Source organism: Culicoides brevitarsis, chromosome 2 (assembly GCF_036172545.1).
Source record: "Culicoides brevitarsis isolate CSIRO-B50_1 chromosome 2, AGI_CSIRO_Cbre_v1, whole genome shotgun sequence".
NCBI classification, from domain to species: domain Eukaryota; kingdom Metazoa; phylum Arthropoda; class Insecta; order Diptera; family Ceratopogonidae; genus Culicoides; species Culicoides brevitarsis.
The window spans coordinates 35,868,311-35,884,781 of NC_087086.1; the positions used below are offsets into that span (position 1 = coordinate 35,868,311).

General features: G+C 31.2%; 4 protein-coding genes across 4 annotated transcripts; 2 read left to right on the forward strand and 2 right to left on the reverse strand.

Annotated features, from left to right (window-relative positions):
- The first annotated feature begins 554 nt into the window (after positions 1-554).
- LOC134830171 (serine/threonine-protein phosphatase 6 regulatory subunit 3-A) lies at positions 555-5,946 on the forward strand. Its single transcript, XM_063843562.1, has 15 exons — positions 555-697; positions 814-893; positions 963-1,082; positions 1,157-1,481; positions 1,544-1,691; positions 1,752-1,899; positions 1,967-2,108; positions 2,168-2,286; positions 2,347-2,577; positions 3,354-3,558; positions 3,623-3,723; positions 3,786-3,858; positions 3,921-4,447; positions 4,506-4,616; positions 5,663-5,946. Exons 1-15 carry the CDS (start codon positions 641-643, stop codon positions 5,811-5,813), a joined length of 2,538 nt encoding a protein of 845 aa, XP_063699632.1. The 5' UTR covers positions 555-640; the 3' UTR covers positions 5,814-5,946.
- On the reverse strand, positions 5,899-6,943 carry LOC134830172 (protein Spindly). Its single transcript, XM_063843563.1, has one exon. The coding sequence runs from the start codon at positions 6,909-6,911 to the stop codon at positions 5,961-5,963; it is 951 nt and encodes a 316-aa protein (XP_063699633.1). The 5' UTR covers positions 6,912-6,943; the 3' UTR covers positions 5,899-5,960.
- A 599-nt stretch (positions 6,944-7,542) lies between these two features.
- On the forward strand, positions 7,543-9,551 carry LOC134830755 (all trans-polyprenyl-diphosphate synthase PDSS2-like). The gene is made up of 2 exons (XM_063844327.1): positions 7,543-7,920; positions 7,978-9,551. The coding sequence occupies exons 1-2, from the start codon at positions 7,766-7,768 to the stop codon at positions 9,095-9,097; spliced, it is 1,275 nt and encodes a 424-aa protein (XP_063700397.1). The 5' UTR covers positions 7,543-7,765; the 3' UTR covers positions 9,098-9,551.
- A 1,044-nt stretch (positions 9,552-10,595) lies between these two features.
- LOC134829030 (PR domain zinc finger protein 13) lies at positions 10,596-11,687 on the reverse strand. Its single transcript, XM_063842023.1, has one exon. The coding sequence runs from the start codon at positions 11,685-11,687 to the stop codon at positions 10,596-10,598; it is 1,092 nt and encodes a 363-aa protein (XP_063698093.1).
- Between the last annotated feature and the right edge of the window lie 4,784 nt (positions 11,688-16,471).

Consider the following 16,471-nt stretch of genomic DNA (forward strand, 5'->3'; position numbering starts at 1 on the left):
AGTAAGAATTTTTCATAATTTATCCCTAAACATGTCTTAATAATTATTATTTTGTTAATAATTAATACAAAATATACAATTTACGGAAAAATTTGAAATAAAGTTTTAAAACCAACAATAGATTGCGGAGTAATATTCAACAAGAAAATAATTTCCGTCGATAGAGGGAGCTTGATAGAGGAAGTTAATATCGTACTTTATAATAATTATTTTTTAATTAAATATTTTATAAAAACTCAAATTAATTATTAGTTCAGAATATTTTTTATAATTTATTACTTTTAAAAAATGTTTAAATATATTTTTAAATGTAAAAATAAATATAATCCATGGTAATTTTTAAATAATTTTTGCCAACAGATGGAGTTACATATCCATTTAATGTAATGTTTTCGTGCGAATTTGAACCCACGCCGGAGTTTGTTTTTCGCCGTGATACGGTACTCATCACATCTGAGACGAATGAAAATGATAAACTCACGTGGATTTCCATGGGAATTCAAATTCATCTCCAAATCATGCTCCCATCACTTTCATTCGTCTCGCGACATTTATCATAACAAACAAAAAGAAAAATTCGGATTTTCGCATTTAATTTTCCACAAGTGGCATCTAACCAAAAACACAACCAGTAGTAACTATGTTTTGGTCCGAAGCTGCTTCCTCGCCAAATATCGAAGCGCTGCTCAACAAAGAAGTGAGTTTCCGACGTTTTTCCGAAATCTTTTTTATTTGTCAATTTTTTTCTCTTTCCATCTCGCACCATATTTTTTCGCACGTCATGAGTGAATTTGTTTTGTTTCTTTTTCGCAGAATGTCGCTTTGAAAGAATTGCTGGAGGACGAAGACATCTTACAGGAATGCAAATCACAGAATTCAAAGTTGATGCAATAGTAAGAAGAGAATTTTTCTTTTGTCTCCGGATTTTGAAGGGAATTTACGTGATTTTTGTGTTTTTTCAGCCTTAATCGTGCCGAGATTATCGACGAGCTTGTCACACTAATTGTGACGGAACCACCTCAAGATGTAGATGAAAAATTTCGTTTTTTACACTCAAACATGGCATGTGAAATACTTACTTGGTAATTGATTTTTTTCGGGATTTTTAGGGAAAAATTTTAATTTTTTGTGATTTTTTCGATGAAAAAATTTGCAGTGAAGTACCGTCCATTAAAAAACGGTTGGTTGAAGACCAAAGCGCACTTAATAAGTTATATAGCTTCTTAGAGCAGGATCAAGCCCTGAATCCCCTCCTGACGTCCTTCTTTTGCAAGACCTTCGGTTCGCTGATTTCGAAGCAAATGGAGCAGGATTGGTTCTCATATCAGTCGGTGTGTCTTCAAATCCTTGAATTTGTTAAAAATAAGGAAGGTTTCTTGCGGTCCATACTCCAACATTTTGATACCACGGTTATTATGGACTTGTTGCTGTGTTTTGCTACCAATATAGAAGATAAGGACCTTAAACTAAATTTATTGGAGGTAATTTTTCAAAAAATTTCCCTGAAAAAAATCATTTTTTACGCCAAAATTGCTCGTTACAGTGGATGAACGAACAAAATTTAGTAGAACAAGTCATTGAACTGCTAAAGTCACCGCACCAAAAAGAAAAGCACAACAATGCAGCACAATTTTTAATTGAATACATCACTCAAGGGCGTTGTACGCGACAAAATGACCGACAAGACAAGGGTAAAAAATTTTTTCCTCCAAAAAAATCAAAATTTTCATAATTTTTCTTGAATTTCACAGTAAATCCGGATCCATTGCTCGAAAATCTGGAAAGTAAAGATACCATTATGCTTCTAATTGATGTTATACTTGATGCGGAAGCCACTGACGATACCATCGTCTTTGGCGGTATCAAGATTTTGTTGTGCTTATTAGAAAATACTATTATGTGAGTGACTTTTTCTCTTTCAAAACGATAAAAATCGAAAATTTTCATGAAAAAAATTTTTTTTTAGTCAACAACCTGTCTCCGACACTGCATTACAACTCATAATCGACGCCGAAAAGGAACATCATGACAACGTCGTCAAAACAATTGTTGAAGCTGTCACTCCCAGGCTCGAGGATTTCCATAAATTGTTGGATCGCACACCGGAGGTAATTAATTTTGATCGAATTTGATGAAAAAAATGTCAAAATTTTTAATTTTTTTGCAGAGAAAGGAGATATTAACAAGCGCAGGGATGCTCTCGCCTCCCCTTGGTAACATAAGGCTTTACACGTGTTGTCTGTTTACAGTATTAATCGAAACTGAGAACGAAGAGCTCATTAAAAAGTAGTTTTTTTTTACCTCAATTGAGATTTTTTCATATTTTAATGAAAATTTTTCTTTCAGAATTTGCACAACTGACTTATTCAACACTCTGCTCAAACTTTTCAAGCAATATTGCTGGAATAATTTTTTACACAAGCAAGTAAAGTCTTGTATAACGGTGGCTGTTCAATCGTTTGATCAAGTGCCTGATGACGCATCATTAATAGTTTCTGGCTTCCAGAAGCACTTGATAGTTGAATGCAATCTTGTATCAAAATTAATAGACTGCTGGCTACACAACGAAGAAATACAGTAAGATTTTAGATTTTAATTGAAATTTAAAGAAAAAATTCTCAGAAAATTTTTGAAATGTGCATTGGGACAAAAATTTTAAATGTCAATTGGGGCGATAGTTAAAAATATTCATTGGGATGAAATTTTTTATTAGATTTTTTGTCTTTAACGAAGCTTTAGATTCAAATTTTTGTTCAATTTTTTTAAAAAAATTTCTTATTTTTATAAAATTGAACAAAATTTTAAATTTTCATTAGGGTGAATTTTAGAAATTTTGCACTGGGATGTTTTTCAAACTAAAATTTGGATGTTCTGAGGACAACTTTTTATTATATTTTCTTAAATATTTAAGAACTTCAAGCATTTTTTCAAAGAAAATCCTGTGTTAAAATTTTCAAAATGTGCATTGGGACATAATTTTTAAATGTTCATTGGGTTAAAAGCTTGAAATATTCATTGGGATGAATTTCACTTTCTAATTTTGTTCAATTTTTGATGATTTTTCCCCAAATTTTTTTGAAAATGTAAAAATTTGAAATGTTCAGTAGGACAAATTTTTAAAATTTGCATTGGGATGAGTTTCAAATTAAAATTTGGGTATTCTGAAGACAATTTTTTGATATTTTTTTAAATTATTATGCATTAAATAAATTTTTTTGAAGAAAATCCCATGTTAAAATTTTCAAAATGTGCATTGGGACAAAAAACCCAAATGTGTATTGGGTTAAAAATTTCAAAATATGCCTTAAGAAGCTAAATTTTCATAATTTTAACAATTTTTTGCCTCATTTTAGGAACTCAAAGGGACAAAGACTTGGTTACATGGGACACCTTATCGAAATATTTGATATTTTGGTTTCAAACGTAAACGTATCGGTAGATTTATGTGCCTTAATACAATCCACCGTAAATGAAGACGAAATAATCAAATGGAAAAGTCTAACGGAATCTGGCGACGGAGAGTTAGCAAAAATATTAACCGTACAAAAGCGATTTTTGGTAAAAATTTATTGAAATTTTTTGATTTTTATAAATTTTTTATGATTTTTTTTTATATTTTTAGGCAAATAGCAATCCAAATGAGATAGACAATTCATTACCAAAGGAGTTTCTTAACGAAAATTTTGCCGAAGACTTCTATAACGACTTTGACACCAACTTGCAGTGCGTTTTTTTACATTTTTTCATCAGAATTTTATTCTAAAATTGATTTTTTGCGTTTTTAGGAATAATTTAGACGACTTTGATAATTTTGATAGTGACATTCAATTTGATAACAACTCTAAATTATTTGATGAGGTAAATTTCTCGCATTTTTCCGCATTTCCAATAAGATTTTTGACAAAATTTCAAATTTTCAGGTCTGTAGTAAGAATTTAAGCATCTTTGATATTAACGACGAAGACAGTAGCAAATTATGGAAAAACGATGGTGATCAAAACAATTTACCATTTACGTTTGATAATCAACTGAAACTACAATCAACTAGTGCCAATGCCGATTCTCCGGATGACGACGAGGACAATGACGACGACGACGACGAACGCGACGAAAATTTCCACAAAGTAGCGTCCCAACTTTTGTGGTCGAATGCGCAGCAGCAGCAACAACAGCAAAACTTGTTGCAGAGTGTGGCCTCCATTCTTGCCGACAATCCGTGGGGCAGTAGCAGCACGACGACGAACGCAGCAGCAACGACGGGCGACGATGGAAATGACATGAAATCGTGGGCTTCGTTTCCCGCGGATAATTTTGCGGACTTTGATTCGCATTTTCAGTCGTTCGGAATGTCTCAGGGAAATGACGAGGGAAGTGCGAAAGATGGTGCGACAGCGGATCCCTTTTTTGAGGCAAATTTTGAAGACTCGCAGGATGAAATTATTAATTAGTGAGAATTTTTTTTGTTTTTTAGAAAAATTTGAGACTAAATTTTGATTTTTTTGTAGCTCAATTGAAAGCAATCAATCTAGCGATAAAGTAGAGGAAACAAATGGCTTAGATGGCGGTGACAGCTCTTCTGTGAATCTCAATGGAACGGAAGACAGCAATGAAGAAGCGTAAGAAAATTATTAAAATTTTCATTTTTTTCAAGAAATTCTTTCTGAGGGCTGGATTTTTATCAATTTAATGCTTTATGAGGGAAAATTTTCTAAAAATTTGACTAAATGAATATAAAAAAGTTCTAAAAATTTACTACCTAAATTACAAAATGTTGAAGAAATCCTTAAAATTTTAGCTTAAAACTTTAATTTTTAAATGAAATTTTTATGAATTTTAATCAAAAGCTCAATTGAAACAAAAAAATTAAACAAATTGTGTCAGAATTTTGACTAAATATTTAAATTTTTATCGATATTGAACTCTTTTAAGTCATTTTCAGTCAAAACGAGACAAAAAAAAATAAGTAAGCTTAAAAAAGTCTGTATAAAATTTAAGATTTATCAAATTAACCTTCGCAAGAAATTTTATTTTAATTAATTTTTAAATTTTGATTTTTTAAAAATTTTTATTTTAAATTTTAATTTTTTAAAAATTTGTATTTTTATTTTTTTTATAATTTTAATTTTTTAAAATTTTTTATTTGTTTTAAATTTTATTTTTTTTTTATTTATTAATTTTTATTTATTTTTATTATTTTTTTTAATTAATTTTTTTTTTAAATTTTATTTTATCCAAGTAGTTCTCAAAATCAAATTTAAATTAAAATATTTATGAAAAAATGTAAAAACTCCATGTTCAGACGTTTTTTTTTAATTTTGAACATAACAAAGCGATTTTAACACAAAAAATTAATTATTTTGAGATTAAATTTAAGAAAAAATCGAATTTATTCAAAAAATTTCACATAAATTTTCAAAACTTGATTTTCACAGTTGAACTTAAAAACATTATTTGTCAAATTTCAATCAATTTCTGCTCAAAAAGTCATAAAAGTAGTTCAAAAGTTAAAATTTCTTACCCAAAATATTCAAAATTAGATCTTCAGACTTTAAATTTTCAAGAATTTTTTCTTTTTCTCTAAAATTTTTAAAAATTTAACACAAAATCTCTTAAAAATTTAAATTTTTTAATAAATTTCAACCTTTTTTCCCTTTACAAACAGAGAGAAACCATCGACAGAAGCAACAACCAACTCGGAGCTCGCAACTGAAAACAATCCAATTATATCCAAAAGTTCTCCCATTAGCACATCATCAGAGAATCCAATAGAAAATAAGACACCAACCGTGCCGGTAATTGAAAATGGCGCTTAGGATACTTTACAATTTATATATGAATGTGTATTATAATAGTCGCAAAAAAAAAATAGATTATTGAAGATTATAGCACTCTGTTGTATTATTGATGAAAAAAAAAATAAATTAAAAGGAAAAAAAAATGTTTAGCCACCGAAACGAATTTTATTTCTTAACCGCGCGCGAAGGAATCACAATTTTTTTCACGACAATCGGCGCCTTTTTCGCCGGATTTCTCGTTTGAACGATATTTTCCGCCTTTTCTTGTAAAACATTAATACTTTGAAACTTCGGCTCGCTCAAATAAGGCTTGAAATCGATTTCTTCCTTCTTTTTCTTGTTTTCCTTGCGATCCTCGTTACTCAGTTCTTTGAGGAAATCTTGCACACTGTCGTCGATTTCGGTATTTCCATCAATTTCTTGCATGGAATCGTCTTCCATGGGGGGCGGCGGGGTCGTTACTTGACTTTCTGTGCTACTTCGAAGCTTCGTTTTCAATTCTGAAGCTTCAAATTTGAATTTCGCGCATTCTTGTTGGGATTTCAAGAGACTTTCTTCGATTGCACTTTTTTGTTTGAGACATTCAAAGAGCTTTTCTTTGAGAGTTTTCGTTTCGGAGCGACAATACGAGAGCATTGTGTTGATCCAGTTCGTGGATGGCGTACTGGCGATGGCTTCTTCGAGTTTTGACATCTTTTGTTGTTGTTTTTCGCGATCTTGTTCCAAAATTTCGATTTTTTCGAGTAAGCCTTGCTTGAAAATCGCCTCCGATGACTTGAATAACTCCTTGCACGACTCCATTTCCTCCAAAATTTCCTTATTTTCGCGTCGCAAGCGACGAATTTCCAATTGACCGTCTTGATAAGCGCGTTTCATCTGCTTATATTGATCGTTTTGGTCGTTTAGCAACTTTCGGAACTTTTGTCGTTGATCATCGACCTCCGCAAATAACGAATTTCCCTTTTTTGTTCCGTCTTCGGGCTGCATCCGCAAATTATTTACTTCCATATTCAGTTCCATGATCTTTTCTTGCAACAATTCCTCCTGTTCTTGCTTCTCCTGTAACTCGGTTCGCTTAAAATCGAGAGTATTTTCCAACGAATCGATTTTTTCCATTAAATTTTGATTTTCCTGAAGGGCAATTTCCAGTTTCGCCATCGCCTGATGCAATTCCATCTCGAGATTCGTGCATTTTTCCTTCAATTCGCCGAATTCCATGAAGTGACTCTCCTCCAACGAGACACTTTGGATACTTTTGTTCGCGACAACGCACGATCCGCAAACATGACTCGCCTTTTCCGCTTCCACAGCTTCACTCAGGGCCAAATTTCGTTCCTCAAGTATCCGGTTGAGCTCTTTTAGGGACAAAATTTCAGCGGAAAGTCTCTCAATCCTCTCAGAATTTTCTTTTTTTGCTGTTTCCAAGTCTTTTGAGAATTTCGCATACTGAATTTCGAGTTCGTCGGATGCGAATTTGTTCGTTTCCTTTTCTCGCGACAATTCTCGACGCAAATTAAAGTTTTCTTGTTTGAGATCTTCTTGTGTGGCTTCCGTTTTGTTATATTCGACGAGGAGGGTTTTGTATTTTTGTTCCCAGTCAGTTTCTTCGAGGTTTTCACACATTTTTTGGCGATTTTTGTTATTTTGTTTTGCTTTTTCGCTCAAAAGTCGTTAATTTTTGAAAGAAAAATTTCGTCCCAATGCGAATTTTTAAAAATTTTCGATTTTGTGTTGGGTGCAAAAATTATCAAAACAGTCGCTTTGAAGGCATCGTCTCATATTTCACTAAAAAATTGGCAGAAATTAATAGAAATTCGCTATTTTGACGATAAAATCTCTTACCGAAGGTGTTGGAGCATCAAAAAAAATCGAAATTCATTAGCAACAATTACGAGTGAGGCGTTAATTGACACCCGATTGTGTGCATCGTTCGGCAAATTGCGTCAAAGTCAACAAAATTTCCTTCAAAAATGGCATTGGTGCGGCTTTTATTCAGAAATTCACCAAAAATTCAAGGTTTCAGGGCTTTTTCGACGACTTTTCCGTCATTTGAGAAGCTGGCAACGAAATCTGTCCCCAAACACGATTGGAACAGGGCAGTTAGTGAAGCTGAAAAAATTGTTGGGTAATTATTTCGACTATTTCACCGTTCACTTTTAACGGTATCTCGCTTCTACTCTAGATATCCGACATCATTTCTAAGCTTGCGATGGTTACTGAGCGATGAAATTGCCAATGTAGCGTTGCATTTACGCAAGTTGGTCGGCAGCAATCATCCGTTACTGAAAACGGCGAAAAATCTCATCTACAACGGCAAAACCAACATGCAGGCATGGGGTCTCATTGTCTTATTACTGGCCAAAGCGGCGGGTCATTCGCCCAAAATTCCCGTAATGGAGCAAGATAAGAGTGCCGGAGTACTGCATTCGCAACGTGCCTTGGCAGAAGTCACGGAAATGATCAGGACATCGCATTTGGTGCATCAGGGTTTGGTAAATTTGCAGCCTTTGGTCAACGCGGGCAACGAATTGTCCTCGGAGAGTGAAATGATTTTCGGAAATAAGATCGCGTTGCTCGGCGGAGACTATTTACTCGGAAATTCTTCGTTGGAATTGGCGAATTTACGAAATCAGGACATTGTGGCGATCATTTCTTCGGCCCTGAGAGATCTTTCGGAGTCAAATTTTGTCGGCGATCGAGACGAACAAAATAATCCGTTGCCTTCTGATCCGAGAAAAAAGCCAAAAATGCCGGAAACGACCTCAGAAGTGCCCGAAAATGACGACAACGTTGACAATTTGAAGCCAATTAGCATGCAAGGCGTCATGGGCAACCCCGAAAAGGAATGGGCTTTGCGAAATATCCTCAGCGCCGGAAGTTTATTGGGCAAATCGTGTCAAGGAGTCCTAAAATTAGCAGAATTAGACGAAAGAACGCAAAAACAAGGTTACCTCTTTGGAAAACATCTCGCACTTGCATGGCAGGCATGCATTGATCTCGAGCCTTTTCGCTCCGCGACACTTCCAATTGGAGAGCAATTCAGTCTCGTCTCGGCGCCGGTTTTGTTTCATCTCGAATACGATCCTTCCTTGTACGAGGCGATTGCAAAAGGCGCCAAAAATGTCGATGAAGTAGATTTTGAGCACATTCATCGCGAAATCCTCAAAGGACCAGCAATTGAAAGGACGAAAACGTTGGCGAGGAAACACAGTCAAGCGGCGATGAATGTGCTGAATGAGTTTCCGCCGTCAGATGCGAGAACCGCACTGCAAAATATAATTCTGGCGATGCAGGATAACTAACAAAAGGGGAGTTGTAAGAATTTTTACAACGACAATCATTCCGTCCAGCATTTATTTTGAGGAGAGGGCTTCTGAAAGTAGAGAGAAAATTTATATTTTTATACGAATTTAGGAAAAAATTTGATCTAAATTGAGAAAACCAAAAATTTGACAAACAAAATTAAACCAAAAAAAAATTTGAGCCAAAATTTTAGAAATTTATAGATTTTAGGACTGAAACAGGTATTCTAAATTAATAAAAGTTTAGGCAAATTAGTGTGTTATGGGTTAGAAAAAAATTTTTTTTATTTTTTTTATTTAATATCTTTGTAAGTTGTAAAAAATGGGTATTTTGTCGTTGATTCTCATAAAATTTGAGGGCAAATAGTCTTTAAAGATTTTTTTCTTTACTTTATGATTTAGGTTTTAGCATGAATGCGTAAAGAAGTTCAGTTTTCGTTTGATTTTTGTGACAAAAAAATATTTTTACTTCACGTTTTTAAGTTTTATTAAAATTTATGGAAAAAATTTGAAGAAATTTTTAAAGTTGACAAATATTTACATTAAAAAGTATAAAAAATTTATTCAAAAATTTTCATTTCTTTAAACATTTTTTAAATTTGAAAAATTTTTAATAGAAAAAAATAGGAGAAAGACTTTTATTGAATTTTAAATAAAGGATAATGGTTTCAATATTCGATTAATTTGTTCAGAGTAAGATATTTTTTCAACATTTTTGGTTAAAATTTAATTTTTAGAATAATTTTGAGTTATTTTTGATAAAATTTATTAATTATTTTTAAAAATTTTCATAATAATTAATTTTTATAGTCAAAAGATGTCAGATTTTAATAAAAATTTTTTTATTTTTATAAAAATTTAATAAAAATTGACAAAAAAAAATAACTTTTAATAATATTTCATTATCTGAATTTTTTTAATTAAAAATTTAACATCTTTTGGCTTCAATATTAATTTTAAAAAATATTATGGCTTCAATTTTTTTTTTTTTTTTAAAAAAGTTCAGAAAAAAATTTAATAAAAATTAAAAAAAAAATAATTTTAAGTAAAAAAAATCTTTAATTTATTAAAATCACGTTAAAATTTTTAATAAAATTAATAAAAATTTAAAAAAAATATTTAATTTAAATATTATTTGAATTTATTTGATTTTTTTAAATAAAAATAAATTTTTATTTTTTAATTTATTTAAAATTTTTTAATTTAAATTTAATACTCTATTAAAAATAGTGAAACAATTTTTTTTTATTTTTTCAAATTTTAATTTAATTTTAATTAATTTTTTTCCTTTTTTATTTTTTGTTCAATTTTTATTTAATTTATTAATTTTTCAGTGAGAGGGTGAGAGTGAAAATATTTTTTTTTTATTTTTGGAAGAATCTTCAATTTAAGAATAAAATAACATAAAAATAACATTTCAATAAATTATCTCTTTATTTTTATTTACAATATTTACAAAAACCTTAATTTTAACCTTAACAAAATTAAATTATTTTTTTTAATTACTAACTTCAATATCTTTCGTCAAATCCATGTCCTCATCCGACATCGACGACAACGAAAGCGAATCTGCTTCCATGTGAATTAACTTATGCTTCGCTTGAACATGTCTCACCAAATCTCTCCTCCTTACTAAATTCTTATTACAAATCGTACATCGATATCTCGCCGTTTCCTTCCCATTTTGCGTGTGAAGTCTCAAATGTTTGTTCAAATTCGACGGATCCCCAAAAGGTCTCAGGCAAAATTTACATTTTAACGGCTTAAATCCCGTATGCGTCCTTATATGAATTTTCAACCCATATTTCCTCGAATATAATTTCCCGCAATAAATACAAACGTGACCATTTCTCGAAGTGCCCATGTTACTAACGAGCGTCTCGAGATGCGTCGCCGTCTCTAAATTGGCATTTGCTTGTGGCACGAGATGAATTGGCGACGCGGAATTCGCTGGCGGAGGCGGAGTTTCGATGATTGAATTGAAGAAAGTTTTTGGATGGGTCGTCGCTGCATGAGGCATCGTGTGACGCTGGATGTTGATCGTGTTGAAATAGTGACTCATGTAGTTCAATTGGTTCGAGAAGAAACTCGTGTCACGGGGAAAATCAATGCTTTCCAACAGGCGTCGCCATAGGATGTCACTGGAGTACCTTTCGCAATTCAAGGCGATGTGAACTTTCAAGGGATTTGGATTCTCGAAACTTTTGTTGCATTTTGTGCAAATGTAGCGATTTTCGCCTTGAATGTTTCCCAAGCCAAGAAAGGAGATTCCCATCAAAGCTTGAACTTCCTCCGAGAACCACAGAAAAATTTCTTCGTCAACTTTGATGTCTTTCACGATATCGAGCATCAAGGTGCTCCCATAACTTCTTACTAAAATCGCATTTTGTTCATGAACACCTTTTGCCATTTTCGCACATTTTATCCATTGATGCGTAAAAGTCTCGGATTTGGCACAAACGAGACCCGTTGACGAAATTGTCACTTTAATCGTTTCACTTCCTTCGGGCAACATCAATTCGTGCACGGAAAATTCTTTCGTGCTTGAATGTTTTGGCAGGTAAGCACTTGCGACACATTTTTTATTCATTTTTTTTAATTTTTAATTCGAAATTTTTTTCAGGAGATCCATTCAGTGCAATATCAAAATCAAAACTGGCGAAAGTTCTGAAATGACGACGACTTTTTATCCTTTTTCTGATCCCTAAATTAAATCATAATCGGGAAAAACTGCACATGATATCACGGAACAAGTGCAAAATCTCTCACGAGTCGGCAGATCACTGTTTTCATAACTTTGGTATTTAAAAATCATGATCGTAGGTCCATAGACACAGAACTCGAATGTATACGTGAAGGGATGATGATGCGTTTAATGAGGGGTGTTCAACCTGTTAGATGCCGAGCATTTTATTAACCGGGCATCGGGATGGTATCTCTCTGGTTTGATGTTTGTTTAGCATCGAATAACGCTGCGGTGATTTTTTGATCAAATTAAATTAATTAACTTTTTTAATTAAGCTTTTTGGCCATGAACTGATGAAAATTTTTGAGATGTCTCGTTTGAATTGTGGCAGGTTCGTTTCTGAGCCAGTTGTTAAAATATATTTTGAGACGGACAAAATATTTGCACAATTTTTGTGATAAAAAAAACTGAAAGGTGACTGAACGAATATTTGTTTTTGTTATGGGATTTTTGAAAATTAAACAATTAAAATATATTAAGTAAGTATAAAAATTAAAAATTATACGATTTTAGACTTTTTATGAAAATTTTTAAAAATTGATTAAAAAAAAGTGAAAAATTTTCTCAAAAAATGCATTTTAGGCAAATTTTTAAGTCATTATATATCATTTTGGTTTAAAAAAATTAAATTTGTAACTCTATAGGAAAAAAATGAGACTTACTATTATGAATTTCAGCTCAAATAATGAATATGATACAAAAAATTTTTGCAACTAAACTAATACTAGTTGTTTAATTATACAAAAAAAAATTTTTTTTAAAAATAATATTTTTAAAGCTACAACTCAAAATTTTCCTTATTTTGAGTTATAAAATGATTAAAAATGATAAATAAGAGCCTTCTGATAAATTTTTGATCCGAAAAAATTTTTGAAAAAAAAAACTAAAAAAATGTCAAAGAAAAATTTTTTTTTCAGTTTCAATTTTTTGGCAGTTTTGGGTTATAAAATGATTAAAAATGATAAATAAGAGCCTTCTGATAAATTTTTATCCATTTGGAGCAAGATTTGAGAAAAAATGGCTTTGACACAGTTTTTGATTTAGTTTTCAAAACTATGTCAAAGAAAGAAAAATTTTTTTTTCAGTTTCAATTTTTTGGCAGTTTTGAGTTATTAAATGATTAAAAATGATAAATAAGAGCCTTCTGATAAATTTTTATCCATTTGGAGCAAGATTTGAGAAAAAATGGCTTTGACACAGTTTTTGATTTAGTTTTCAAAACTATGTCAAAGAAAAAAAAAACTAAATCAAGCATTTAAAAACTAAATCAAGAACCATGTCAAAGGAATTATTTTTTCAGTTTCAATTTTTTAGCAGTTTTGAGTTATAAAATGATTAAAAATGATAAATAAGAGCCTTCTGATAAATTTTTATCCATTTGGAGCAAGATTTGAGAAAAAATGGCTTTGACACAGTTTTTGATTTAGTTTTCAAAACTATGTCAAAGAAAAAAAAACTAAATCAAGAACCATGTCAAAGGAAAATTTTTTTTCAGTTTCAATTTTTTAGCAGTTTTGAGTTATTAAATGATTAAAAATGATAAATAAGAGCCTTCTGATAAATTTTTATCCATTTGGAGCAAGATTTGAGAAAAAATGGCTTTGACACAGTTTTTGATTTAGTTTTCAAAACTATGTCAAAGAAAAAAAAACTAAATCAAGAACCATGTCAAAGGAAAATTTTTTTTCAGTTTCAATTTTTTAGCAGTTTTGAGTTATTAAATGATTAAAAATGATAAATTAGAGCCCTCTGATAAATTTTTATCCATTTACTGGCATTTGACGTACTCCTTGAATTGGTCTTTGGCAACATGCAAGTCACTTGACAACTCAATTGCAGCACTCATCTTGTTGAACTTATTCGCTTCCTAATAAAAAAACGAGTTCTGGCTATTTGCAGTTCGATATTGTGACAGACTGAGCAACTGATTCCTTTGCTTTGGTTGGAGTTCGGAAGTTGTCTCCTTATCCTCAATTTTTGAGTCAATTCATGTTTGTTGATTCCAATTGTTCGAAATTGCCTCTAAAATTGCTCTGAAAAAAAAAAATTATTATCATCGGAAATATTTTCAAGTACTTCAAATGCCTCTTATCTAACTCCATAATCTACTTATTCAAATTTTCTCATAAAATAATGGAAATTTTTTCATGTACTCTTACTTTTAATGCAAAAAAAAAAATATTATAAAAAGACGCAAAATTGCATAACAAAACTCATCAAAAAAAACTTTTTTAATTAGTCTCGTAATGATTAACCGTGAATTTTTGCTTCCTTTATCGATCAAATTGAAAATCAACACATCATCGCCACATTTCGTTAACAAAATTAATTTTCCAGCTTATTACTCACCAAAACGACAAAGAAATTTTTTCTTATAAAAAGTGGCGATTTTTTTGTAATTTTATTCATAAATTATTTGATCGTCTATTACGAAGCAACTTGTGGATTTTTTTACTAAAAATAAATTAAAAATTTAAAAAAAATGTTATTAGTGAGTATTTTAAGATTTTTAAAAAATTTGAAAAATAAAAAAATTTACCTTTAACAGCAACGATCAATCCTGTTCTTGTCAATTGTTGGTTTTGCATTTTGTAACATGAAAATGCCTCCGCAGCCCCCTCAAAAAGGCGGAAATAACGGAAATATGGCGAATATGGTGATGATGGCGCCTCCAATTCGGATCCTAAGGATGAAATCTGTTAGTGATGTGGATGGAAATTATAACGTAAGTAACTTATTTTTGAATTTTTTAAACAAAAAATTTAATTTTTTTCCAAAAGTACATGTACGAAAGTGAAAACGGCATCAGAATGCAAGAACAAGGTTTTGTCAAACAAGGCGAGAAGAAGGAAGATCATATCAATGTTGCGCAAGGCTCTTATTCCTACACATCTCCCGAGGGAATGTCCTTCACTGTGAACTACATTGCTGATGAAAATGGCTTCCAAGTGCTCGATAACGACGACATGAGTGACGATGGACAACAACAACAAATGAAGCAACCGCCGCCAAAGCAACAGCAACAACCAATGACAACTACAAGACCTCCCCCGCCCCAGCCCCCATCGGATAACGGCAAAAATCCCTACATCAACGAGCACATTTTGCGTCTCGGAACAACGCAAAACTTTTATCGCTTCTTCAACAAAGCGCCGGAGGAAGCTGACGACGCCAGCGAAACCACTGACCAATACGAAAATTACTAATCCATGATTTTTTCCGTAGTTGTTTTTGTTAATTTTGTACTTCGTTAGTCATCATCATCGTACTATTTATAATCTTTTGATGATCAATAAAATATGTTTATCGTGTTCATTATATAATTAACGTACCTCCGTACCGCTTGTGTGCTCATCCGATAGCGAGAGTTGATGAAATCATTTGTGCAAACACACACCGAATGTCAACCCCATTCACAAATTTATATGATCTACGGACCGTGTGTATGGTACAAAAACAACAATCAAGTTGCATTTAAGAAGTCAAATGAGTGTGCAATTTCACATCGTATGTGCATGAGGGATCTGTGGGCGCACGTGAAATTAAGCGACTTGTGTGTTAAATGTGTGGCAAATGCACCCTTGCTTGTACGCACAATAAATGGATTAGATCATTTAGGGGTTGGATGTTTTTTCAATGTGTGGTATTGAAAAGTTATGAAAAAAAAATAAAAGGCGTTTTTTGATGGGTAAGTGTCTGTCTGTTTAACTATAAGGTGTTTCAATTGTCGAAAATGTTTTGGATTTCCTCGTTTTTAAACAGTTTGAAAATCTACTTATAAAAAAAGAAAAGGATTTTTAAATTTTTTATATATTTTTGACTAATTTTAGACAAAAAGTATTAGGTACAATTTCTGTTGAAATCAGGTTTTTAAAAATTATGAATATTCTGATTTTTTTTATAAATTTTGGTAAAAATGTTGAATTTTTTGTATAAAAATAATCATCTCGATTAAATTTTCAAATTGATGAACAAAAAAAAACAAAATTTTAAGAAATTCTATTTAAAGTGTAATTTTTTCTAAATTTATTTTATATTGATCTTTATATAACATTATATAACATCTTATGTTTAAGAAGTCATAAAATATTATTTTTATCGAGTATCAAGCAGAATAAAAAAATATTTTTTTTGATAGAGTTAAAAAAAAAATCGAAATTTTATATAAAAAAAATTAAAACTTAGAGGAATTATGAGTTACTTATTGTTTTGAATTACAAAATGAACATTTTTCACTCAAAATTTGAAAAAAAAGTTAAAAAATTCATAAATGAATATTACCCGATTCAACAGATTTTTTATAATTTTTTGTTTAGAATTGATTTAAAATTTAATAAAAATTGAAAAAAATTGCTCTTTTCATATTCGATATCGCTTTTGCAAATTTTCAAAATAATTAGAAGGAGGAAGTCTAAAACGTTTTCAACCATTGTAAAAGTCTTACTAAATTATTTTCAGCTTCTACAGTACATGGGCTTGTTTTTGTCGAAAAATTTTCGAATTTATGATTCAAGTTATCCAACATATCCAAAGTTGAGAGTAATTTTTGAGCGGATCCATTTTTGAACGAAAAATGTTTTATATCATCATCTTTGATTTCTTCATTTTTTGCATTAATGTTAAATAAT

Bases quoted from the DNA above. Each gene is read 5' to 3' on its own strand.
- LOC134830172 (XM_063843563.1), bottom strand. From the start codon at position 6,911: ATGGAAAAAATCGATTCGTTGGAAAATACTCTCGATTTTAAGCGAACC.
- LOC134830755 (XM_063844327.1), top strand. From the start codon at position 7,766: ATGGCATTGGTGCGGCTTTTATTCAGAAATTCACCAAAAATTCAAGGT. The intron at 7,921-7,977 runs GTAATTATTTCG...CTTCTACTCTAG, and splicing joins GAAGCTGAAAAAATTGTTGG to ATATCCGACATCATTTCTAA.
- LOC134830171 (XM_063843562.1), top strand. From the start codon at position 641: ATGTTTTGGTCCGAAGCTGCTTCCTCGCCAAATATCGAAGCGCTGCTC. The intron at 894-962 runs GTAAGAAGAGAA...GTGTTTTTTCAG, and splicing joins AATTCAAAGTTGATGCAATA to CCTTAATCGTGCCGAGATTA. The intron at 1,900-1,966 runs GTGAGTGACTTT...ATTTTTTTTTAG, and splicing joins TTATTAGAAAATACTATTAT to TCAACAACCTGTCTCCGACA.
- LOC134829030 (XM_063842023.1), bottom strand. From the start codon at position 11,687: ATGAATAAAAAATGTGTCGCAAGTGCTTACCTGCCAAAACATTCAAGC.